This window comes from Gymnodraco acuticeps, unplaced genomic scaffold (assembly GCF_902827175.1).
Source record: "Gymnodraco acuticeps unplaced genomic scaffold, fGymAcu1.1, whole genome shotgun sequence".
In the NCBI taxonomy this organism is placed as follows: Eukaryota; Metazoa; Chordata; class Actinopteri; order Perciformes; family Bathydraconidae; genus Gymnodraco; species Gymnodraco acuticeps.
The window spans coordinates 137287-163452 of NW_022990285.1; the positions used below are offsets into that span (position 1 = coordinate 137287).

Consider the following 26166-nt stretch of genomic DNA (forward strand, 5'->3'; position numbering starts at 1 on the left):
GTGATGATTCAATGTAATACAATGATTTGTATAGTCTGGTACCTGAAAAAGGTCAAATGGCACTGATGGAACCAAATGTGCCCAAAGCTTATTGCGCCTGGACTTTATTTTCATAAACCTCTCTAAAAAGGTCAAATGTCACTTGTTTCGCCTCAATCTTGATACAGGGTACTTATTATATGTTATACTTTGGATTCCTAAAGCGTTTAGGCTACTAACCCATCATTCAAGGTTGGTCTTCACTATAAGTAATGGGTTTTCTTTAGGCGGAGACAGGAATTTACATTTTGTTGCTATGTTCCATCTGAATTTACTCCGACACAGAAAGATCTATATTGATTCTGACACTTCTACATCCAACTCACAGATGTAACCTTGCTTTGATAACAACAATTATTCATATAAACCTTTTAGAAGTGAAGTTATAGTCATTTGTTCTGGGAATGTCATTTTCGAGCCTGAAACCTGAAAAACAGGCTCGGGGTTTAACAGGTTAAGAGGCATTATTTACCATATTCAGGCTTTTGGTCAGAGGTGGGTGAAGTCAGAGGTGCTAATATTAGCAGCTACTTAGCAGCAATTGCTAAGCAAAGCAGCTAAGTGTTAAGCATAGCAGCTAAGGGCTGTAGTAAATGTAGAAGTACTCAGATCTTGGACTTGAGTAAGAGTAGAAGTACTCAGATCTTGTACTTGAGTAAAAGTAGAAGTATTCAGATCTTGTACTTGAGTAAAAGTAAAAGTACTCAGATCTTGTACTTGAGTACAAGTAAAGATAGCATCAGGATTCAGGGAGTTAACAACGGCAATATTCCTGTGGTTCGTTTCACCGTGCATTTGCAGAGCATGCTGCACGCGCACCTGATTGCCCTCTCCCCTCCCCCACTCTTACTGTGCTGTGACTTCAGTAACATGACAGATGTGATGCAGTGACGCAGTGACGCGTCTTAAAACCCGGAAGTAAGCTGCTGGTTCCCTCTCAACGTGATTTCTCCTCCATAGAATTTTGGAAAATAGCTCTAAATAAGGTTTGTGGAAAACGAACCTTTTAGATAAATGCACGTTTTCAGCCGGATAATATCCAGGGGGATGAGAGGAGTGCATGCAGACACGTGATGTAAAGTCTTGTTTTTACGTAAATTGAAGAACTGAAGTAAAGATCGTCTTGTTTTTTAAACGTAAGCATGCCTGGAAATCCTTTTTGTGTCCACGTGTGCAACAAATATCGGAGGCACTGCTGAGGTATTAATGTTTCGCCGTGTCTACAATCGGTACAACAACAAGCAGAACCACGTACTTTACAAGGTGGCTGCATTAGCCGTCTCACAGAGTCTGTTGACAAATCAAATGCTGTGTTGCTGGCTTTCGTCCAATCAGATGCTGGGTTTTTGCTAAAGGTGGATCTGCGTCACTGATGTTCGTCCAATCAGAGTCTGTAATGCTGCCGCCTCAATCTGTGTTTAAACCAGGTTTAAACACACGTTTTTAACACGTTTTTTTAGCATACAAGTAGCCTAGTTAGATAGCATCAGTATTCACGGAGTTAACTAAGGGAGAAACGAAAATATTGTGGTGCCTCATTTTACCGTGAGTGAAAACGGTAAGTTTATATTTGGTCGGTGAGGCTGTGACGTTAGGCTGCGGTGGGCAGGAGAGGTTTTATTTCCGGCAACTCCTGTGAATGAAAGGATTTGTCTCGCCTCGAAGACGAAACTTAATTTTGCATGACATTATCTGTATATTCTACGTGTTATTCAGTGTTAAATACGGCGTGGTTTTTAATCACTTTTATTCGGTGAAAGTGACCTGACGGTGAAGTAAGCTAAGCTTGTGTTATTGGTTCGGGCATCTTCGTGAGGGAGGGGGAGGGGCACCGCACACCCGTGAAAGTGAGTTGAGGGAAGAACTCGTTCTGGCATCGGAGGGAGAAGGGGGAGGGGATTTAAGGCTTCAACTGTGCATTATGTGAGCATCTGCTCTAGTTGGTCTCAGAGCCTCATAAATATAATGTGTATATATATATATATATATTTGTATATATATATGTTTTTAAAAAGAAAAAAATATATATATATATAAATGCATGTTTAAAACTTGCACCAATGCAATTCAAATGATGCTGCAGAAAAATAACTGCTTGAATGCCCTGTTGAGAAGCTCAAGAGGGAGTTTCTCAGGACATCATGCAGTACAAGCGAAAACTTTTAGTGCACCTATGGCTGTCATGTGGCACTTCTCTCTGTACAAGTGGTGTAAATAAATGGATATTTTACCTTTTTAGCCAGAGAACGTTAGCTAGCTATTACTTTTCTTAATAAATTAAGTTGGAATATTATTGGCTTCAATAAGTTATGTGACAATGGTTAGTATTAAACCTCAGAATAAATGAACTTACTGACACTGCTGTGAGCCTGAAAACATTGAAATATCCTGAACAGGATCAGGGTGTGATTTAATAATAAAGAGTGTTCTTCTGTCTAACAGGTGAGATGGCTGACCATTAAACAAAAAAAACAAACAATGCAGAGATCAGTGAGAAAGAGACGGCTTGGTCCTCAACAGGATGCTGAACAGCACATTAAGTTGAGGACTGACAAGGCTGATCTCGAAGAGCATTTTATCGACCAGTTTAAAGGTAAAGTGCTTAAAATGTTCTATGTTTTTAAATGAACACAAGCAAATAGTGCAAATTAAATCACAATATCTTAATTCATAATCCCAACATTGCTTCCTTTGTTCATTTTAACTCCAAAAAGTTACTTCTTACTGGCAGTATTATCATTTAAATCAAAAATCTATGCAATTATTAAAAAGCAAATGTTGTTATATTTGGTAACATTTTCTAAACATTCCTTCATCGATAAATCCAATACTTCAAGGTTTTGTAATAAGCCACTTACAAAAGTATAACGCACGTTTTTAAAACAAAAGAAACACCATATGCCTGTTAGAGACATCTCCACAAAGGTCAGGCTGGGCATCATATCAATGGGCCACATGGAAGTTGAGCATGTTCATGTATAATAATACAAATAGTTACCCCAATAACTGTTATAGTCCAAAAGTTATTAGTCTGAATACATAATATATAAACATCTATAGGGACAATTGGGTTATTATTTATTATTTTGTAGTCTTCATTTTTTTTTACAACAGTTGTTGTGATTTAAACATATCCCTCTATATTTAAAGGAGACCTATCATGCTATATTTAAATGATATAGTGTATGACCATACCTATATAAGGTATATTTATACATTTTATTTTTCAAAATACCAAACGGATCATTTTTTAGCCATGCCTCGTTTCTCTCATTTTCGCTCTATTCCAAGCCTGTCTTTGAAAATTCTGAGCAGCAGCTGACCACGCCCCCCTGCAGAAGAGCGGGGCATGCGCCGGCGAGAGTCACGTTACCATGCTTGCTGTGATTACGTGTGGAATAAACATGTCATCTCAGAGCAATGCATGTGTTCAAGCATATTATGAATTTGATCCAGACTGACCCTGAAGCAGCGGAGGTTTTGGTGGAGGTGGAAACATCTCGGTTGCAGCAGGACGTTTCTGAATGGTTAGTTGACAAGCTGTTGTCCCTATTTATTTTACTCTGTTACGATGCTTGCTACTTATTCCATTCATATGTTGGCTAATTAGCAAGAATGCAATGTGTACAGTTTGTAACTTATAGTTTGTAACGCAAAAACAGCAATACATATTTATAAAGGGAGACATTCATATTTTCAGCATATATACAATGGCCTCATTGCGTTTATTAATAGTTTACAGTCCTTTTCTTCCAACATCGTGCAACAACCGTTGGAAAGTTCAATAACTTAGGGTGATAAAAAGTATAACTCCAACAACACCTCAGTTGTCAGCAATGTGTGTAGTTTCATGTGTTTTTAAAAGCTCAGTTATTGACTTCTTTCTACAGGTGTACATGTGCAAATTGCGCCACGATGCCTTCTGAACGGAGAATGTGCTGCATGGAGATACCACAGGTAACATTTTTGATAGCTTCACTAAGTTGTCTGTTTAGAGAATACATTTTTCACATGTCATTCAATATATCTTTATCACACTAGGTGTCAAGACGGATGCAGGAACTTGAGGACTCTGTAACCAGTATGGTGGAGCATCCTGGATTGGAGCCTGTGTGCCTGAATGTGTTCTCCCTGCAGAATGCATTGCATATTTACAGAGCTGAACATGGTGGACTACAGTTGAGGCAAATAGAGCAGTGAGTGGTTTGTTTGTTTTGACTGAAATTGTAAAACGAATGCTAATATTGTTCATGGAAATAAATACTGGTGTATATGGCTTTATGCAATCTTTCATTGTACATGTACTATTATATATACTATATATATGTATATACTAATACTATTATTACACAGCAATGGCATAACACACCCAAGTGTACGACAAAAAAAGTCCACACACAACCTTATGCTTTTGAAATCAGAATATTCTTTACCCATCCAAACATAAATAATCACGACACATTTGATATCAACTCTGAACTTTATTGTCAAAATGAACGGTTCTTTGAACCCATAAAAAAAAACTAAATGTACTTGTATTATATATAAATGACACTAAATATATTTTTTAATGATTTCAGGCGTCACAGGTATCTAGCCTACAGAAGCTTTGTGAGCTGGTGCTGGGGCTTCCTTGGACGCAGGATCAGAGTGGTGATTCCGGCCTGCGTTGTCCTCAGGATTCGCAGAGAGTTTCCTGATCCGCGAAATATCTATGTTGGGTTCAGACAGCAGCCAAATTGAACCGAGTAGCATACCCGGAGATGACCTCCTCCCTGTCAGGTCGCTCATATTGGGAACACAGGTCCTCTGGGATGGGTATCTTCAGAAGCTCCTGTGTGAATGGTGCAGGGTCCACAAAGACTTGGTCGAAGATGAGGTCCATCAAGTTGGCCACGTAGCCTGTGCAATGTTAAAAAAAGCACAGCAAAAAATGTGGTTTAGATTAGTATATGCATGTACAAAACTGAAAGTTATTTTTAATTTATTTATTTTATATTTGTAAATAGTTGTATAATAAATATTTTAAACACTTATGGAATGTGTGGTCAGTCTTTACTGGTTTTGCTCTGCATTCTCCCTTCCTGGCCTTTGGGAACTGCAGTTTATACAGAGGCTTTCCAGTGGATGTAGTGGCTTGTGCACGCTCAGCGTTTTCATTGTAGTGCAGGGCTGCCAGGTACAGTCTTTCATTTCCGCCATGAGTAAAAAAAAAATGTAAATAATAGCAAAGGATGTACAAATTGTCACTAATTAGTAAGTAACTATGGTTTATTTTACCTGCACAACATTCCAAGAAATGGAAACACAACATTCTTTGGAGCAAAGCGCAGGATGACGGCATGGAATGACTCCAAAGATGAAGTCTGGTGGTGTGGGCTGAGTTTGGCCACAGCTTTCAAAATCCTCTTGGTTGAGAGAATTGTCTCCAGCTTGTGAAAGGCCGGCGTTCCTAAGAATTTGAAAATCAAAGTCATGTTTGAATTGTCATGCTTTATAGATTGTGTCTGACAACATCCTGTATTCAATAGTTGTCCATTACAAATATTTATAGAGGATTAATGTAATATGGTTTATGAACAACATACCTGCAGCCATCCATTGGTATTGCGCAATGCGCAGTGGATGAAGGCACTTGGGGTCATCATGAGAGTGGATATCCTGCACGTGGTTCAGGATGGAAGTCCATTTGGCCACTCTCTCAGGCCCGGTGGTGGAGGTTGCTGCAGTCCAGTATATGTGGTTTCTTATACTCTTCACCCACCCTCGCAGTCCTTCTTTTTTGCAGCCTTCTCCAGTTGCTTAGAAATCCCTAATAAATACATTTAACATGTAGTTAATATACATACAAGTTTACTCAAAATATTATTATACTAATGTGATTGTAGGAAGCCGGGTTTGTGTCTAAATAAAATAATGATTGTATTTACAATCGATTTATTTACATGGAAATTAATATAAAGAAAAATACCTTTTTCTATGTGCCACACATCAAAGAATTGGGTGATGCTGCTTTCCCTTAGGAATTTCTGAATTTGCAGATGTCTGTCCGTGACAATACAGTCCAGAGTCACACCACATTCCTTTAACAACTCCAGACTCCTTTTCAGGCCCTCTAACTCCATGTGGTAGCTTCCACCAACCTCATTGCTCTGTTATGACACATACAAATAACCATTGATACACACATTTTAAATATAACGTGCAAACAGTGTTAAAGAAAAAAACATTGATATTTCATTTCACCCCACTTACCTGAACCAACTGGAGGTCAACGACTTTGTTGTTCTTCAGGTCCATCATAGTGTAGCTTCCGAACTTTGCAGAGTGGCCTGTGAAAATATGTTTTACAGTAATTACTTTTCTCTGCGGATGGTGAATTTGTATTTTTGCTTGTAGTGTTTAGCATATGTTTTTCAGGAACCATTAATTGAACAAATCACACATAGTGAAACCCCTTTCTGAAATGTAAAATGTGAATTATATAAAAAATACATACCTGGGGAGTCAGCCCTCATATCACCACCAACTATCACTTTCTCCTCTGCATGGAGCTTCTGTAGCATGCCTTCCTGTGATTTTTGCCAGTAAGAAACAATCGCTGGCTCAATGAACATCCTGGCATGCCTTCAGAAGGTGTTGTATTTGCATAGCTGCATATTCATTGCTTTGAAGACCTAATGGTTGAAAGAAAACCGCAAGAATACATTTTAATCTCAAAGATCACCTGTAGATGTGTCAATGAGGAGAACCTGGAAAGTGCAAATGAGCTGCCCTTTTTTTAAACAGGGAAAGAGCTGAACATGTCATTGGGGTGCTTACTCTACAGTGCCCCTTTCACATCTCTTCTCTTTCTCCACACCACCCTCCCAAAAGATCTTTACATATTAGCATGGGTCGTTACCTAACAGTGCCCTATTCCCACCTTTTCTCACTCTTGTTATTGTTACCTTGTCCTATCTTATTCAACAATGCATTTGCATTTTCAAACATTGGCAAAACAATCTTCTGCAGTTAATTTACCTTTGAAAGTTTGTAGAAAGATGCTCCGTTGACATATGTTGCAACTGATAGCTGCAGGTTTCCAACTGGAGTACTCCCAAGAACAGGCTGGCTATTCCAGTTTCTTGTAAACTGACAATGGGGGCACAGCTGCTGCACTGATATGAATGTACCGATCCTTCTGGTTTGTACATCACACACACGCTTGCACACAGGACATGATTCAAAAAGCTCCATGAGGCAGGTCTCATACACGATGTATGTGTTGATCGTCTGGGGGGGGTTTTGTTCTTGACCACTAAAACAAAAAAATAGAAGTTAAGATCCATCACACAGATTGTTGCTTTAGAGATCTTTGGTGTTTCCCTATTATCAATGTTTGAATTATATACAGCAAAAAATACAATACATAGACAAACTCACACATAGTGATATTTCAGTAACTTACGACATGGCTGTTGTTTCTGTAGCATTTGTTATGGATTCTGCTGGATCATAAGTTGCATCCTGGCCTTCGGAAAACACCAAAGAAGAGCTTCCCTCAAATGGATCTTCGTATTCCTCTTCAAGATCCACACGGGGCCTCTTTGGTGGTCTCTTTAAGGGGGTGGATGTTAAAAAGGGCACTGGCACTTCCAACGGAAGTGTTTCGACACCAACGCTTCTGCAGGGAATTTTAGCCTGGACAGCTGTAACATAATTGTATTTGACATTAAAAACAAAACAAAAGATAAAACAAAAATATTTTACAACAATTAGAAGCACACAAATTAAAGGCTACAACATCAGAATGTCAAGATGTATCCAAAGAACATTTGAAAAACGTGCTTCTAACCTGTACTTCGATGTGAACCAAGAGTCCTCGAGGATAGCTGTGTACGAACAGTACGGTACTTGGGTGGGTCAGTCTGACATGCAGAATCTGTCATCACAGGTAATCTGCTGGTAGCATGTGGCCTGTAAAGAAGAAAACAAAATCATCTCAATTTAGTATTCAGGATGAGAAAATACTATTTGGATAAATATCGTCTGAAATCCCAAAAGATGGGGGCTAAAACTCTCTATTTAGCAAAGCTCTTTGCTTAGCCTTTTCCAATCTGAGTTAGTTTTGAACCGTAACGTGCATGCTGTGTTTCTGACTCAATACAGATGATGTGTTGGAGAGGGGCTGAGCTCAGTAGACTGACTGTAATGAGTGCTAGCCACTAATTAGCCTGTTGCTAGGTAAGGCCTCGTCAACAACAACAGACCAACGGGGCTTTAGTTCTGTTTTACTCATGGTGTGTGTCCCCCCTCACATACATACACACATTGTTGTATCCTAACACATCCCCATTTATATTCATGTGCGTAAACAAGTAAACATACAAAAGCTTTTACATATAACGCTCGAAAAAACGGCATGTCTCATTAGCGTAGCTTAGCTTACAGATCTGATCGTTCTTACAGACTACAATCACAACATCTTTTACATATAACGCTGGAAAAAACGGCACTTACCTACAGAAGGTTACGTTTGTTATTATAACTTACTCAATATGATTTTAGAAGATACAAAATACTAATAAATAGGAGAATAAATACTTGTGTTATCGGCTAGGGCGTGGCTTTACAGCCTTCACACAGATCGCCATTATGGCAGTATGTCTGAACATGTTAGCAAATGCCTGATAATTAAAATAAAAGACAAAGCAAAGACTGCGGAGCGTACAATATAAAAACATATAAACACCTAACCGATTACTATTTGGGTTTGAGGCGACATTGATACGGCGAAGCTACATGCTACATGCTACAAGCTAGAGATAGCTTTATCAGGAAAAACACCGCTAAATAAAAACTTACAGCTTCAAAATTGGATGTGTCCTCACTGGCCTGCTCCCGGATGGTTGGTATTGATCCCGGGTTTAGCATTAGCTTGGAGGCATATCCGTGTTGGACTTGAGAGAAGTTCATAAACATGTCCGTGGTAAAATGTTTGGAACACACAAACATAAATCTGCCGTGGTCTTCTGGCACATGTCCCTTGAAAATGAAGTCTAGCCACAGATTATTTTCTTTTTCCACTGATGGCATTGCATGCAGTCCCCCTTCTCGAGTCTTGCAGCCAACAACAGCACAAAGTTTAACTCGCTTAGACATCCTGGCAAGAGCAGACAAAAACACAGATGTGACTGGAGTTGATTTAGCCTGCCGATAGCCTATATGCGAATATGAGGTTTGGCAATGCACGTGGCCGTGGCTCATTCCCCTGATAGGTGGAGAGTTGACCAATAAGCGGAGCACGTCTCTTTGTGACGTAGGAAAGTGTTGAAATCTGGATCCGTTTTTTTCAGATCCGTTTCAGCCCCTTTTTTAGAGATTTGGCGAAGGAGGAAAATAGAGAGGGTTATGTTTTCTGACACTTGGTGAGTTCCCTGGAACACCGGGGACACATATTCATGTATACAAGACGTCCAAAGGTGCATTTTGCATGATAGGTCCCCTTTAAATACAACTTTTTTTTTGATAATAATTTTAATGTCATGTGTCTCAGAAGCAGGTGAATATGTAAACCTTGCATTCTAACTTCCCACATGGCTGTAGTTTATTAATAATTATTTGTATTCAAATACATGTTTAATCTGATTTCATTCTGCTCTAGCTGGGTTAAATATGGATTAACACAGGCATATTCTCTATTTTACAAACATAAGAAGGTGCTACTTGTACATTGGCATGTCACACTGTTGCTCTTAGTCTTTTGGATACTTTTGCATGGAAAACTATGTTGGAGAAGAGCAAATCTTAGTTTTGTAGTGCTGTGAATTACTTGAATTGGCTTATTGATAGAAAGGTGAAAGAAGGCTGAGGGGTTCTTGCCCTTTTCTCCAAAGTTGTCTTCAATATCATTAAAGTTAACTCTTGAGATTTGACCTCAATTCACATTGAGATCTCCCTTTTTTAACTTGCAATATAATGGCTTCAAACAAAAAATATGTTTAAGTGAATCATGTAATAAAGATTTCTTCTTACTTTAAAGGTCGAGGTGTGTTTGCTGCTAAAGTTTTCACAAAAGGAGAGTTTGTGCTTGAGTACCGGGGCAAACTTTACAACCAGGATGATGTCAACACCAAAAACTACAGTGACACAGAAGCAACGTTCCCGTTTGATCTGAAATGGGATGCGAAATGTTTGTGGTAAGTCATAATAAATGCTATTGTTTGCTGTTGTAAAAATGCACTGCTCTAGTTAGAATCTCACATAAAAATAATCAATAATAGATTCTAGGGCTGCACGATATATCGCGTTGTGACGATAATCGCGTTATGCGCATTCACATCGCAGGACGTGCAATATTAAGTAGGCAAATTAACTCAAACACGTCATGTTACAATTATTTTTGCTGCTTGCTACAAAAGGAAACCTTGCGCGGCTCTCATGTCAGGGGTATTTGAGTGAGTGACATGCAGGCTCTGCATGCACAGCAAACCACCAATCACAATCATTCTTGATCAGAGGCCTGTACTACGAAGCTGGATTTTCCCTTAGCGAGCTAACTTCAGGGGAATCTCTGGGTTTCCGGTCCTACGACGCTGGTTCTCTTCTTATTGGGCTAGATCTCCATGGTAACTTATGCTGTGCGGCTAACCTGGTCCGGAGCAGGTTAGGAGATCAACTCAGTGAAAGCACTGCCTGCTGACCAATTAGCGCTCGGTGTGCGGAGTTTAAAGCGATCAAGTCATATTATAGGAGAAAGGAAATACAGAAGAACTGCCTTTGCAGGAAAGACGGCCGGCAAAAATCACCGACTGTGTGAACGTGAAAATGAATAGAATATCACCTCCATCTTCAGAGCAATCTGACTATTATAACTAGGGATGCACGATAATTATCGGCCCGATAATTATCGGTCCGATATTAGGAATTATGACGTCATCCCGATAAACCCGATACCAGTATTAATAGCCCCGATAATATACAATATATTTTTTGGATAAAAAAAAAAAAAAAAAATACTGCGGTGTGGGTGGATTGGGATGAGGGGCGCTTGTTTTTCACTCGGCTCCTCCCGTTTTGCCAGTACTGTGGTATTAGTGGTTTAGGAAGAGGGGAGTTCTTCACAAATCCAGCGCTCCCTAACTCATGCCTGGCTGTGACGTAAATGGTGTGCGGATGTGAAGCCAGGACAGTAAACAAACATGTCGTCGGTGGTATGGGCGTTGGAGCTATGTGCAACTAAGGCATATGCTCGAACCGGAGCTGCCTGGATGCTGCAATCATGTTGCGCACTATCCGTGCTGAGTGTGCTGACTTTTCGTACAATGTCCCACTGTCTGGCTTCCTGCATAAAGTCAAGTGCTCGGCGCAGTTGTGGCGAAATGTCGCTCCTCTGTTTTCATTTAAACAGCTCCGTATATCCGTTAGCGCAGCTAGCTAGCACCAGATGCTAACAACAACAATGCACGTAAGGTCTCTCTCTCGCTCGCTCGGGCCACACATACACACACCCTCCCGGTCCTCCAGATGGCCAGTCGGTGCCTGCCGGTGAGCGTGGAAGTGTGGTCTGCCACAAGCGGGCGACAGGAGCGGGGCTGTCAGCATCAGCTTGTAGATGGTATTTTAAACACGATGCGCTCTGAAACTACGGGGCGGCCGAGAAAAAAAATACACATGCGTTAATCGCGTTAAAATAATTAGTGGCGTACATTTTTTTTTGTTATCGGTCTTGAGAAGCAGGAAGTTATCGGTATCGGTATCGGTTTCAAAAAACCAATATCGTGCATCCCTAATTATAACATTAGCGTTAAGAAAGCTTACTTAAATATCTGCCACAACATAAGTAACCGGATCAGAGTAACATTAAGTATAGTCCGCGGTACTGAGTGCAGACGTCGATGTGTCCCATTATCATTCATATCACATCATAATGTATCATATATTTCCTTATCTGAGTCAGCTGAGCCGTATCTGGCCGTGCAACACTCAGTCTCACATGCTGTATGCAGAAGTATTATTTTAAGCAACACATTAAGTTGACGAAACACTCGAGTCAAATGTAATGAAAGTCAGATCCACTCGTGTTTTAGACGGGGCAGTGATATCATAAACCTGTTAATGTACGCATTCAAACACTTTTTCTGTTACCAGCTGTATTCACCTTGCAGGTGCAGCTATGTGGCTTTGATCCTGGATAAAGTGTTTAAGTCATGGGTGTTTAAAGTTTAACGTCTTCATATTTGTCTGATATTATAGTTTTTCATTCAGGAAGTATGACGCTGCGCTGTCAGTACGCTTGTCCATGTTTGTGATTGGTGAAATGTTGCTAACCCCGCCCCTTTCATGTGAACGCGCACTCAGCCGGACAGAGAAACCCTGGCTTAACGAGTTGATAACCAGCGTCGTAGGACCGCTTAGCGAGAGCGCGTTTGTTTTGGATTAGGTAAGCCGGGTAACTCAAACATATCCAGGTTATGTTGAACCGGCTTCGTAGTTCAGGTCTCTGATCACAGCAGGATAACCGAGCTAGCTCAGCTTGTTGCTCTGATAACTTAAGATCCAGAAGTCCGTGACTAAAATCGTTCATCCGGTTAAATATTGTTAAAATAATAATAATAAAATATTGTTCTTCAATTCCTGTATTTTTTCATATCGCAGGGGAAAGAAATATCGCAATGTCAGTTTTTTCCAATATAGTAAAGCCCTAATAGAACCTGACCTTGTCTGTCTAATCTTTTTTTCTTCATGATTTTCTTTTAAATGTAACTGACAATGCTCCACACTATATCCAACCCAAGTATGCAAGTTCTACTACTAACATTCAATCTCTATTTATTTAAGTCTGGATGTATCGGTTGAAGACAAGTCACTGGGTAGGCTTGTAAACGATGACCACAAAACGCCCAACTGCAAGATGAGAACCATTGTCCTTGATGGGATGCCACATCTCTGCCTGTTTGCCCTTAGAGACATCGCCCCAGAGGAAGAAATATCCTACAATTATGGGGATGCAGACTGGCCTTGGCGCAAACAGGTACACATATAACTCAAAAGTAACACGTGATTTAACACATGTTTTTGTTTCCCTCCATATAATTATAGTACCTAATTAATTTGTTGTTCGATTAACAAGTCATTTTAGATGGTTCAGATGTGGCAAATTATACTGGTATTGGAGAATTCATTAGATTTGCTATACGTTTGGTCTGCTACCTCTATGAGCAAGTGGGGGAGTGACACTTTAATTGATGATGTATTTAATTAAATGCAGAACTTGACAGATTTCACCTGACAAAACTTGCATGCCCTTGCTTGCTTTTCAGTTAGCTAATGTTTGCAGCTCATGAATATTACATTACATTGCATTTAGCTGACGTTTTTATCCAAAGCGACTTACAATAAGTGCGTTCGACCAACAAGATACAAACTTGAAGAAAACAGAATCATATAAGTACATCAGGTTTCATAGAGCCAAACATTTCAAGTGCTACTCTACTGGCTGTAGATAAGCCAGTCCTTTATTAGTATATAAGTGCTCTGTTAGCAGTTCTTTGTTAGTAATTATATTGCTCGAGGTGGAGTCGAAAGAGATGAGTTTTCAGTCTGCGCCGGAAGGTGTGTAAGCTTTCTGCTGTCCTGATGTCAATGGGGAGCTCATTCCACCATCTTGGAGCCAGGATAGCAAACCCACGTGTTTCTGCTGATGGGAACTTGGGTCCCCCTCGCAGTGAGGGTGCAGCGAGCTGTTTGGCTGATGCAGAGCAGAGTGCACGTGCTGGGGTGTACGGTTTAACCATGTCCTGGATGTAGGAAGGGCCAGATCCATTCGCAGCATGGTACGCAAGTACCATTGTCTTGAAGTGGATTCTAGCAGTTACTGGAAGCCAGTGAAGGGAGCGGAGGAGCGGCGTGGTGTGGGAACATTTGGGAAGGTTGAAGACCAGACGAGCCGCTGCATTCTGGATGAGCTGCAGAGGTCGGATGGCACATGCAGGTAGACCAGCCAGGAGGGAGTTGCAGTAGTCTAGGCATGAGATGACGAGAGCCTGGACCAGAACCTGCGTGGCTTTCTGGGTCAGGAGGGGACGTATCCTCCTGATGTTGTAAAGCGTGTATCTGCAGCAGCGGGTTATCTCAACATAAATGTTTACTATCTTCTTAGTGCATTCTTGTTTTTTCTAAGTTGCAGTTGACGACTGAGCAGTATTATCCAGAGGCAGTTGAGGAGGAGAGCTTCCCCCAAAACATCCACAACAGACCGTTCTTCTACCGAGGTAATTCAGTAATATAGAGCTGTCTCCACAATCTCATTATGTTGTGCCTTTCACTATCAAATCAAATCAAGTTTTATTTATAATAGCACATTTAAAAGCGATTTTTGTTCGAGCCAAAGTGCTGTACATGTAATAAAAACACATTACTACAATCACAATAAAAGACAATTATTTAATACAGAAATATAAAAAACAAAGGGAAATGTAGTCCCCATACCAAGACAGGAATCGGATCTCCTTGGTGGGACTTGTTACAGAAACCTGTCACACACACTTGTTTCTAGTCTTGTCCTCATGGGGCCCTCCCGTTTAGTTTTAGCTTGAAGTGATTTCTAAATATTTGTGCAACACCTTTTAGTCTCTAAACTCAAGTTGTTGTAGGCATCATTCTACACCCTCTGAGCCTGTGCATGTTTGAAAGGGGTAATTTTAATGCAATCCATTGCAACCCCTTTATGATATGTTCAGACCACAGTAATGAATAATGCCAGGACTTTGCTTTGATCCAAATCTAGTTTCAGAAACAGTTTTTTATTTAGCTAACTGTGGCAACTCATGAATATCTCAACTTAATTTTTACTATCTTCTTAGTGCATTCTTGTTTTATCTAAGTTCCAGGTGACGAATGAGCAGTATTATCCAGAGGCAGTTGAGGAGGAGAGCTTCCCCTTAGAGTTGACTTCCCTCAAAGAGTTGTCTTCCCTCAAAACATCCACAACAGACCGTTCTTCTACCAAGGTAATTCAGTAATATAGAGCTGTCTCCACAATCTCATTATGTTGTGCCTTTCACTATGTAGTCCCCATACCAAGACAGGAACTTTTTTTCCGATCTCTTTTTCTGATACAGCTTTAATCCCGTTTCTAATTGGGTGATTTGGAACGATCTGACTGAGGAAACTGAATTGGTTTCATATTTTTAGACTAGCCTAGGTGGGACTTGTTACAGAAACCTGTCACACACACTTGTTTCCAGTCTTGTCCTCATGGGGCCCTCCCATTTGGTTTTAGCTTGAAGTGATTTCTAAATATTTGTGCAACACCTTTTAGTCTCTAAACTCAAGTTGTTGTAGGCATATGTTTATACTATTTGAGCATAAGCATGTTTCAAACGGTGATCGTTTACCTTAGCCTTGATGGGACTTGTTACAGAAACCTGTCACACACACTTGTTTCTAGTCTTGTCCTCATGGGGCCCTCCCGTTTGGTTTTAGCTTGAAGTGATTTCTAAATATTTGTGCAACACCTTTTAGTCTCTAAACTCAAGTTGTTGTAGGCATCATTCTACACCCTCTGAGCCTGTGCATGTTTGAAAGGGATACTTTTAATGCAATCCATTGCAACCCCTTTATGATATGTTCAGACCACAGTAATGAATAATGCCAGGACTTTGCTTTGATCCAAATCTAGTTTCAGAAACAGTTTTTTATTTAGCTAACTGTGGCAACTCAACATAAATGTGTACTATCTTCTTATTGCATTCTTGTTTTATCTAAGTTCCAGGTGACGAATGAGCAGTATTATCCAGAGGCAGTTGAGGAGGAGAGCTTCCCCTTAGAGTTGACTTCCCTCAAAGAGTTGTCTTCCCTCAAAACATCCACAACAGACCGTTCTTCTACCAAGGTAATTCAGTAATATAGAGCTGTCTCCACAATCAGTTTTTTTGTCTGTTAATCTACTTTTCTTCGGTAATGATTTCAAGTAATTTTAAAGATATGAAAAATATGGACAGATTTATGTATTACATTTTGAGACCCCTGTATTAGAGCATGCCGTGCAATTTGTTTTAACCGAAAGTGCTGTTACAGAAACACATTTTACAGAAGGCAACCTATTAATGTCAATATATGACTTATTTACTATTTTAAGGCATACTGTTTTGTGTTTATTTCTATATAGCTTTTTACTGTCAGAGGGTACTCTCTAGTGGATTATCCTGACACTGATGAAGAGGATGAAGATTTTATTCCAAACTGTGATGAACGCAATCCGAAGCTCAGGATAACAGAAGGTGTTCTGGTAGGCTCAGATACTTTGAATGCAAGTTCATTTTTGTTCTCTGCACTGTTTCAAAGGTCCTCCCTTTACAGTTGATTGTATTGGAATGCAAACATAAATAAATAAGTATTCAATGACAAATCTTTTTTGTTTTGCAGATGGATAGAGTTTCAGATTTTTCGAGTGATCAAGATTCGGAGTGCCCTTCGACCTCAAAGTCTGAAAGAGCTCCCCTCAGGCAGAGAAGAGCCTGTTGCCGTCCAGTAAGCCACTTTTTACTCTTCCATGTTGTCACTTAAAGGGTAGCACCAACCAAAATCAACAACAGTTTCACTTATTAGAGTGCCAGGCATGCATATTGACAATGCATTTTAGGTCGTGCTTACATTTAAGTTGTAATTATGTTCAATGTTTTCAATACTAATTCCGAAAGTGTCTTTAAAGATGTGTTACTGGTTGTTGTCTTTTAAGCTTTCATCTGAATTTGACACATCCAATCAGTTATGATAACATTTAATAGAATATTGAAATCTGTAAAATGACTTCAACTCAAAGTATTCTGAATTTCAGCCAACCCTTCCTAATATGAATTAATGATAACAAGTGTAGTCAGTTCAAGCTATAATAAACAATAATTTTGAGGGCGAGTATTAACTATGTTTTTTGTTCTCAAGATTCAAACGGATCTTGCAGGGTCAGATGTATCTACGGCAGATAGCGAAGAAGAATATGTTCCAAGTCCCAGAGAAAGAGAAAGCACAGACAGTGAGGCAGCATTGAAATACCAATTACCAAGAAGTCCAGTCAGTCATCCAGGGAAAGCAAAAACATTTCACATTGCAGAGCAGTAACTAAAGGGAACATGGAACAGTCACATACAACAAACAAAGCAAATTACTCAATGCCCCCTGATAACGAGCCGGCCGTATTTGTGAATGCAGTAATGAAGACAGAGGATGGATCAAGAAAATATAATAAAAAACACCACTGCTATTATTGTGAACTACAAGTTCAAAAAATGTCCAGACACCTGGTACGTAAACACAACGATAAAGTAGAAGTTGCAAAAGCAATGAGTTTCCCAATAAAGTCCAAGGAAAGACGACTGCAATTAGATTTCATCAGAAATAAAGGGAACTTTGCACACAACAGTCAAGTTTTGGAGGACGGAGAAGGAAAACTGATTCCGTACAAGCAACCCCGCAGAAATACCAATGGAAAAGAATGTATGCATTGTATCTATTGCTATGGTTTGTTTTCAAGGAAGGATTTGTGGCGCCATTTTCAATCCTGCAAATTCAAACCCAAAGGTAATAGGTCTAAAGGCAGATCAAGAGTCCAAGCATTATGTGCTTTTGCTGAACCAGCTCCAGATGGATTTAGTGACGCGTACTGGAAGTTCTTAAGTCATATGCATCAAGACAAGATTACGATTGCTGTGAAGGAAGACAGATTTATTCTACAGTTTGGTTACAGATTGTTCAAGAAAAATGAGAGGGTAACCAGCCAACTTCAACACATCCGACAAAAACTGAGGGAGCTGGGTCGACTGTTGCTGGCAGCTAAAGAAGTTACGACCGTGAAGAAGACAATCAAAGAACTTATTAAGCCTGACAGGTATGTCGATGTTGTAAATGCTGCAAGATGCCTCGCTGGTTTTAGTGATGACACTGGCAAATATCAATGTCCATCTCTTGCCCGCAAAGTTGGGCACAGCTTGCTTTCATTGGCCATGTTCCTCAAGTCTGAAGGGATGAAGTCCAACGATAAAGAAACTGCCAAAGATGCTGAGGAATTTGCGCAGCTATACAGAGAAAGTTGGAAATTTGACATTGCAAGCCAAGCGCTAACTCAACTTGAACAGCCCAAGTGGAACTCTCCTCAACTCCTTCCATTCACAAAAGACGTCCAACATCTTCATTCTCATTTATCTGAGAAACAGCTTGAATGCGTGAAGGACCTAAAAGAAGAGGTATCGCCGTCTAACTGGAAAGACTTGGCCAAAGTCACCCTGGCTCAAGTGATCCTCTTCAACCGCCGGAGAGAAGGAGAAGTATCCAGAATGGCTGTTTCAGCGTATTTATCCAGAGACTTATCGGAAACGCATGAGGATGTAAACTTGGCACTAACCACACTAGAGCAGAAGCTTTGCAACCATTTTGTCCGGATAACCATAGTTGGAAAGAGAGGAAGAAAAGTTCCAGTACTCCTCACCCCGCTGATGAGGGAATCACTTGACACTCTGATTCAAAAGCGAGAAGAATGTGGGGTACTCAAAGAAAACGTCTTCTTGTTTGCGTTGCCAAATTCTGTCCATCACCTCAGGGGTTCTGATTGCTTGAGGCAGTTTGTGCGTGAATGTAAAGATATCAAGAATCCAAAAGCGCTGACCTCAACGAAACTCAGGAAACACATTGCTACTCTTTCAACCGTTCTGAATCTCAAGACAACAGAACTTGACCAGTTAGCAGATTTCCTTGGGCATAACATCGAAGTCCACCGAAAGCACTACCGCCTTCCAGAAGGAACCCTCCAGCTTGCTAAAATAAGCAAGGTTCTGCTGGCATTGGAACAGGGACGAATAGGCGAATACAAAGGGATGAATCTGGATGAGATCCACATTGATGTGAACGGTATAATATCCAATATATATTTTGTTTTTTTTAAATACAATTTAAAACGGGACATCATTGTCAACCTTTAAATCATACTCTTTCAGAATAAAAATACATTTTCGTTTTTGGAGTTTGTTTTTAAAATGTAACTACAATATTTTATTCCAACTATTTGTATCCTTAGGTGAGCTGTTTATGTATTACTTTTCCAATCAGTTGATATTCATAGGTATATCACAAATGTTCAGCTTTTCAACTCATTAGTTCATTTTCTATCATTTCAGAAACTGTTGACATGGATGGCTGTTCCCAAGAGGACATGGAAGGTATGTTAAGCTATTATAACAAAACACACAACACAACAACACACACCATTTAATGCAGAACCAGTCCACTGCAGTGCATTACCTGACGGCTAGTTTAATACGGCATTTATCATTTGAAACTTGAGAATTGATTTGACATAAACAAATATGGGGTATACGTTGCCGTATTCAAAACCTGCCATCTCTGGGTTTTGCACATAGACATATTATATATACGAACCAAGTCCATGTTTTGCTGCATTCCTTGATCTCCAGTTATAACGCGGGACTCCGCCACCCGGAGCTAACGGAGCCGCAGGGGGCTAGCTCCACAGCACAGCACGACATTTTAATTGTCTGGTATTTGTAACAACATTCCCTAAAAGGCACACTCACCACGAACACGGCTAAAGGGTCAAGTACAGTAACTACAACTAGCTAACGTTGTAGCCTAGCAGAGTGGACAAGTTGCTGTTAGCTGACAGTGAGGCACATACCTGTCCATCAACGTGACTACGCCCTAATTTATGCAAGAAGTTTAAGACCTAATATAAATAAAAGGGTTGCGTTATAAAACACTTCACTCAACAATTAATAATCATTAAGGTGGAATCTAACTATATCCCGAATAATTTGTATTGCATCCAGGGGTAGAAACATGTTTTTTTTCTGCTGTAAAGTTGGGCATTTTAACATGGGGGTCTATGAATATTGCTCCTTTCTGCAGTCATCCCCTATCGGCCAATAGATTAACTGCATTTTGTGGCACTTCCTTATTGGCCTCCCGGCTCTGCCCCAGAGTTTGCCGCTTGGTTTTGCACTACTATTTTGAGGGCTAGTCCGAGTCTGAAAAAGGAGGGAGGATTATATCCTGCATAGTTGACCAGTATATCATGGAACAATGTAAGCTAAATCAAGATGAAAAAGTCATGTTTGATAAACCAAATAGTCTTGATCATGGCAATTTGATTGCTTTCACAATGACAGAAGATAATATGCATGATATTTATCCTAATTTGTCCTCTTTTACTGACAGCTACTGCATATTTTGAGTCCATATCTCTTGTCTGTAAAAACGATTTTCTGTACCTAGATGCCAGTATGCAGGAAGCTGAAGAGTCTGAAGGTGAGGCCAGCATGTCATCCCTTCAAGATAGTACAAGAAAGGTCCTGACGAAACACCAGAAGTCGGCTAAAAAAAGAGGTATATATTCATGCTAGAAAATCATTTAATGTATTCTCTGACAGTGCCTCAAGTCTAGCTCTGACACTGATCACCATGATGTTCACTTTCTAGAAATAATTACCTGAAAAGTACAAAAATGCATTTACTCATCAGAAAATAGCAAGATGATCTCAATTTAGTTTTTTTTTACCAACATTTATATTGAGTACTTCATGTTAGCACTGTAACTAAATATGCTGAATATATAGAAACCATAACCAAATGAATCAAAACTCAAACCAAATAAAGATACTACTATATTTTGATTATAAGTAAAGGACCATCTGACATTATCAATCAAGCTATACTTCTTATTAGAAAACACAAATTCTGTCATGGGGTTAACAAATAACTAGCACCAACAATGATCTTGATCCTATGACTTTTACAAAGAACTACTTCATATTTAAAGTCTCCGTGTCTCTCTTTAATATATTTCTATCAAATGTTTTCTTTATCCAGATGCCGTAATACAAGACACTGAAGAGTCTGAAGGTGAGGCCAGCATGTCATCCCTTCAAGATAGTACAAGAAAGGTCCTGACGAAACACCAGAAGTCGGCTAAAAAAAGAGGTATATATTCATGCTAGAAATGTATTTAATTTATTCTCTGACAGTGCCTCATCAAGTCTAGCTATGACACTGATCACCATGATGTTCACTTTCTAGAAAGAATTAACTGAAACCATAACCAAATGAATCAAAACTCAAACCAAATAAAGATATTACTATATTTTGATTATAAGTAAAGGACCATCTGACATTATCAATCAAGCTATACTTCTTATTAGAAAACAATAATTCTGTCATGGGGTGAACAAATAACTAGCACCAACAATGACAATGATCTTGATCCTATGACTTTTACAAAGAACTACTTCATATTTAAAGTCTCCGTGTCTCTCTTTAATATATTTCTATCAAATGTTTTCTTTATCCAGATGCCGTAATACAAGACACTGAAGAGTCTGAAGGTGAGGCCAGCATGTCATCCCTTCCAGATAGTACAAGAAAGGTCCTGACGAAACACCAGAAGTCAGCTAAAAAGAGAGGTGAGATGAAAAGTGACTACAATGAGGGTTAGATTGTTTCCCTGTTTAATAGGTTGAAAAGAGGATAACGCAGAGTGATGAATCAGCATCCGTTTAAATAAATCCCTTTTTTATAGTTTGACAAATCAAACATTTCATGAAAAATACCTTTTATTTTCTAATTCTGATAACAATACTGTAAACCAGGGGTACTCAAATACAAATCTTAAGGGTCCAAACTATTTTTTTTAATAAGACAAAGGTCCGTTTATTACGGTCATTCAAACTTTTAAACAATTGTAACAAGATTCTTAACACGAGGTTGCAAAAACAAAAATAATCTGTATGCAGCAGTTTTCATTGTTATTGTGTCTGTGCTTGACCCCTCAGAGTTGCAGTGTAAGAGCTGCACAGTTATGAATAAAGGCAGCTGCACCCTCTTTCATTCAGCATTCCCATTAGTGCTTTATAAATGTCTTGCCCCCTTGTGTGTCCACTGAGGTTCGTCAGGCCCAACACATCTTCAACAAACTCCCCCTTTGCCTCATCATAACAACTCACAAACACCAGCAACTGAGCATTGTCAGTGGTGTCAGTGGACTCACCCACAGCTAAGGAAATGCACTGTGCATTTTCTATTTCATCACAAAGCTGATTAATCAAATCACCAGCCAGTCTTTATGTTCTTCTGGTTGATGTGGAATCTGAGAGGGGGATTTGCTTGATTTGACCTGTTATTTCCTCTTTTTGTTTGCCTTCAACATGGTCTCCATCACTTCAGTCATGCATTCTTTATACCCAGTTATTATCCAGTGGAAAGTCCTTACCACTGTTGACCACAGCATATTACTAGACCGACTGGAGAACTGGGTGGGACTTTCGGAAACAGTTCTGAATTGGTTTGAATCCTACTTAAAGGACAGAAACAACTTTGTTTCTATAGGTAAATACACATCTGAGTTGACAAATATGACATGTGGGGTTCCTCAAGGCTCCATCTTGGGGCCTCTTCTCTTTAACATCTACATGCTACCACTGGCTCAGATAATGAAGAACAACAAAATAAGTTACCATAGCTATGCAGATGACACACAAATTTACGTAACAATTTCACCAGGAGACTATGCTCCAATTCAAACACTGAGTAAGTGCATTGAACAAATCAATGACTGGATGTGTCAGAACTTTCTCCAATTAAACAAAGATAAAACTGAGGTAATGGTTTTTGGAGCCAAGGCAGAACGTATAAAAGTTAGCGCTGAGCTTCAGTGTGCAATGTTCAAAACAACAGATAAAGCCAGAAATCTAGGTGTAGTCATGGACTCTGACCTGAGTTTCAACAGTCACATTAAAACTGTTACTAAATCAGCCTACTATCACCTAAAGAATATATCTAGGATTAAAAGACTAATGTCACAGCAGGATTTGGAAAAACTTGTCCATGCTTTTATCTTCAGTAGACTCGACTACTGCAATGGTGTCTTCACAGGTCTCACTAAAAAATCTATTAGGAAGCTGCAGCTGATTCAGAACGCTGCTGCTCGAGTCCTCACTAACACTAAGAAAGTGGATCACATCACTCCAGTTCTGAAGTCTTTACACTGGCTTCCTGTGTGTCAAAGAATAGATTTCAAAATACTGCTGCTGGTTTATAAAGCACTAAATGGTTTAGGCCCAAAATACATTTCTGACCTCCTGCTAAATTATGAACCATCCAGATCTCTCAGGTCTTCAGGGACTGGTCAGCTTTCTGTCCCCAGAGTCAGAACTAAACATGGAGAAGCAGCGTTCAGTTATTATGCTCCAAATATCTGGAACAAACTCCCAGAAACCTGCAGGTCCGCTGCAACTCTTACTACTTTTAAATCCAGGCTGAAGACTTTTCTTTTTGTCGCTGCTTTTAATTGAACTATTCATATCTTAGACTGCACTGTAACTTTTATCCATGTACTTTTTTCTTTTAATGTTTAATTGACAGCACTGTAACTTTTATCCATGTATTTTTTCTTTTAATGTTTATTTTATTAGCTTTTCTTTTTAATGACTGATTTTAAATGCCATTTTCTTAATCTCTTTCATTTTTTGTAAAGCACTTTGAATTGCCTTGTGTGTAAAAGTGCTATATAAATAAACTTGCCTTGCCTTGCCTTGCCTTACCTACTGGCCTAGTTAAATCAAAGTGGTTACTTTCTTTTGGCTGGGCAGTGTAGTTTTACACACCGTCTTATTTGATGTTCTCAAGACTTAAAACAGTTTTTTGGGGGCAGACCCCCTCAAAGAAAAATATATATTTACATACGTAAGGTCATCATCTTAACAGTTTTGTATGCTCATCCGTGAGCAGAGCATCAAGTTGACCTGTCTATTACAGCTGAATGCGGCGATTACCATTTTGTTCAGCAAAACGCCTCACAGACTGATTAAGATCAACAGCTTTTTGATTCAATGCTGAGTACAGCCGAACTTGACAGTCTCTTCTCTGTCAGTGTAGACCGCAAATACCTCATTCCTTCAGTACTTGGGTCCGAATGCTTCTCGTTTTGCGCCGTACCGTTCAAACGAAATCGCCGCCAATCATATTTCTACGCTCGCGCCAGGGCCGGGGGAGGGGTTACAAGACGTGCGTCTTGTGCTGCATTCACTTGCACTCGGACATTAGAGACTTTCTCTCATAAATGTCCGATGAGCCACAACTTTTCTTTCAAAACAAAGCTGCCAACTGGGGTGGCAGCTGGGGTGGAAAGGCCTATTGTTAGGGTGGCAGTTGCCACCCCGGGGTCCCCATTAGGTGAAACTAGGCTACTAGCTACAGTACAGATGCAACTAGATGAGCTGTTAACTCTCGCTCTGACATTTTTTTTTTTTAAACACACACGCATTTTTCCCACCCGCATTCCGCGAAGACCCGCCCTACTGTGCCTCTGATTCGCAGACTGTTGGTGGCGGGAAAAAATGCTGACGGGATGCTGAATGTGATTGGACCAATGCGTTGACAGACACACACAGACAGTGGAACAGTCATACATGCAGAGCGCTGTTTGTAGTGGACATGGCGGAGAATTTTGACTCGTTGCGTTGTCTCAAAGATAACACAGATAATACATATGAAAAGTATAATTTGCTCAGAGTCCAGAGACAGTTGTGGTTCGGTCCGGATCCGGACCGGAATCCGGACTTTGAGGATGCCTGCTGTAAACCATATGACATATATTCATGCTAGCAATTCATTTAATTTATTATCTGACAGTGCCTCATCAATTCTTGCTATGGATCAATGAATGTGAGACGTGTTCTGGAAGTAATATGGTCTGTGTTTACATTAGCATCGTTAACACTCAGAGCTAACCTGTACTGGAGAGAGTATGTGTAAAGAAGCAGGAAATAAACAGAAACTCACCTTGTGGTAAACCTGAGAGAGATTCATAACTGTATGATACTGACTTTTAGGCTTCTTAAACCTATAACATGTTCTTTAATGTCCACCTAGGGAAATAAATGGTTGTGAAGCGCATCTGGACATCTGAGGAAATTGCTGCTGTGGAACGACACTTGAGAAGATGGATATTTATGAATCAGGTTCCAGGAAAAGAGGCCTGTGAGGATTGCATCTCTGCTGAACGACAAGCCCTATCAAATAGGGACTGGAGAGGTGTTAAGTATTACATCAAAAATAGAATATCTGCTCTCCGAAGGAAATTGGTATGAAACCATTTGAAAATACTTTCAATGTTAGGCTGATGTTAGGCCTTTTTTTATTGTCTTTGGATATGTTCTGAAGTTGTATGTTTTGTTTAAACAATATAGAAAAACATAAGGAAATTGGTATAAAACCATTGGAAACTACTTTCAATGTTAGGCTGATGTTAGGCCTTTTTTTTGTCTTTGGATATGTTCTGAAGTTGTATGTTTTGTTTAAACAATACAGAAAAACATAAAAATTGAAAGTATTTTCCAATGGTTTTATACCAATTTCCTTATGTTTTTCTGTATTGTTTAAACAAAATGTACAACTGCAGAACATATCCGAAGACTACAAAAAAAGGCCTAACATTGAAAGTATTTGCCAATGGTTTTACACCAATGTTAGGCTGATCTTAGGCCCTTTTTTTTTTGGCTTCGGATATGTTCTGAAGTTGTACATTTTGTTTAAACAATACAGAAAAACATAAGGAAATTGGTATAAAACTATTTGAAAATACTTTCAATGTTAGGCTGATGTTAGCCCTTTTTTCTGTCTTTGGATATGTTCTGAAGTTGTACATTTACAATACAGAAAAACAAGGAAATTGGTATAAAACCATTGGAAACTACTTTCAATGTTAGGCTGATGTTAGGCCTTTTTTTTGTTTTGAGTCTTCGGATATTTTCTGAACTTGTACATTTTGTTAAAACAATACAGAAAAACATAATAATTTTGAAATAAATGTTTATTGCATTAAAAGAATGTTGAAGAGAGTTTATATTAATTATTATTATTATTAATAATTAGTGTTGGGTATGTTTCCTATCTACTACTTCTCCCATGCACAAATCCGAAACAAATAAAAAAATCTATTAATATGCAACAAATATATTCCATTTCAGAGCAGAAGAAATAGCCTTCAAGGGTCCAACTCTGCACATACATCATTCAGCAGGGCACAGTGAAGCTCAAACATTCAACTGTATGAACAAGCAATACTTTGAAATGCAAAAGTGT

The 26166-nt window shown here is 39.4% G+C and overlaps 2 protein-coding genes and 1 long non-coding RNA gene across 13 annotated transcripts; 1 reads left to right on the forward strand and 2 right to left on the reverse strand.

Annotated features, from left to right (window-relative positions):
- Positions 1-1462: 1462 nt before the first annotated feature.
- On the forward strand, positions 1463-26166 carry LOC117549722. 11 transcript variants are annotated; one of them, XM_034221796.1, is made up of 15 exons: positions 1463-1597; positions 2482-2632; positions 10064-10220; positions 12862-13054; positions 14204-14294; positions 14907-15032; positions 15791-15916; positions 16193-16312; positions 16450-16554; positions 17768-18924; positions 19191-19232; positions 20305-20415; positions 20899-21009; positions 21378-21488; positions 24955-26166. In XM_034221796.1, the coding sequence occupies exons 10-15, from the start codon at positions 18024-18026 to the stop codon at positions 24960-24962; spliced, it is 1284 nt and encodes a 427-aa protein (XP_034077687.1). In that variant the 5' UTR covers positions 1463-1597; positions 2482-2632; positions 10064-10220; positions 12862-13054; positions 14204-14294; positions 14907-15032; positions 15791-15916; positions 16193-16312; positions 16450-16554; positions 17768-18023; the 3' UTR covers positions 24963-26166. The 11 variants fall into 11 exon arrangements, 9 of the variants coding, with proteins under 9 accessions (XP_034077687.1, XP_034077685.1, XP_034077686.1 ...); XM_034221794.1 differs by having other exon boundaries at positions 14210-14294; XM_034221795.1 differs by having other exon boundaries at positions 10070-10220; positions 14210-14294.
- Positions 5149-5678, reverse strand: LOC117549724. The gene is made up of 3 exons (XR_004569527.1): positions 5628-5678; positions 5320-5491; positions 5149-5225 (listed from the first exon to the last, which is right to left on the reverse strand). It is a non-coding gene; the product is annotated as an uncharacterized LOC117549724 (long non-coding RNA).
- Positions 6669-7990, reverse strand: LOC117549728. Its single transcript, XM_034221810.1, has 4 exons — positions 7877-7990; positions 7490-7730; positions 7063-7339; positions 6669-6716 (listed from the first exon to the last, which is right to left on the reverse strand). The coding sequence occupies exons 1-4, from the start codon at positions 7968-7970 to the stop codon at positions 6669-6671; spliced, it is 660 nt and encodes a 219-aa protein (XP_034077701.1). The 5' UTR covers positions 7971-7990.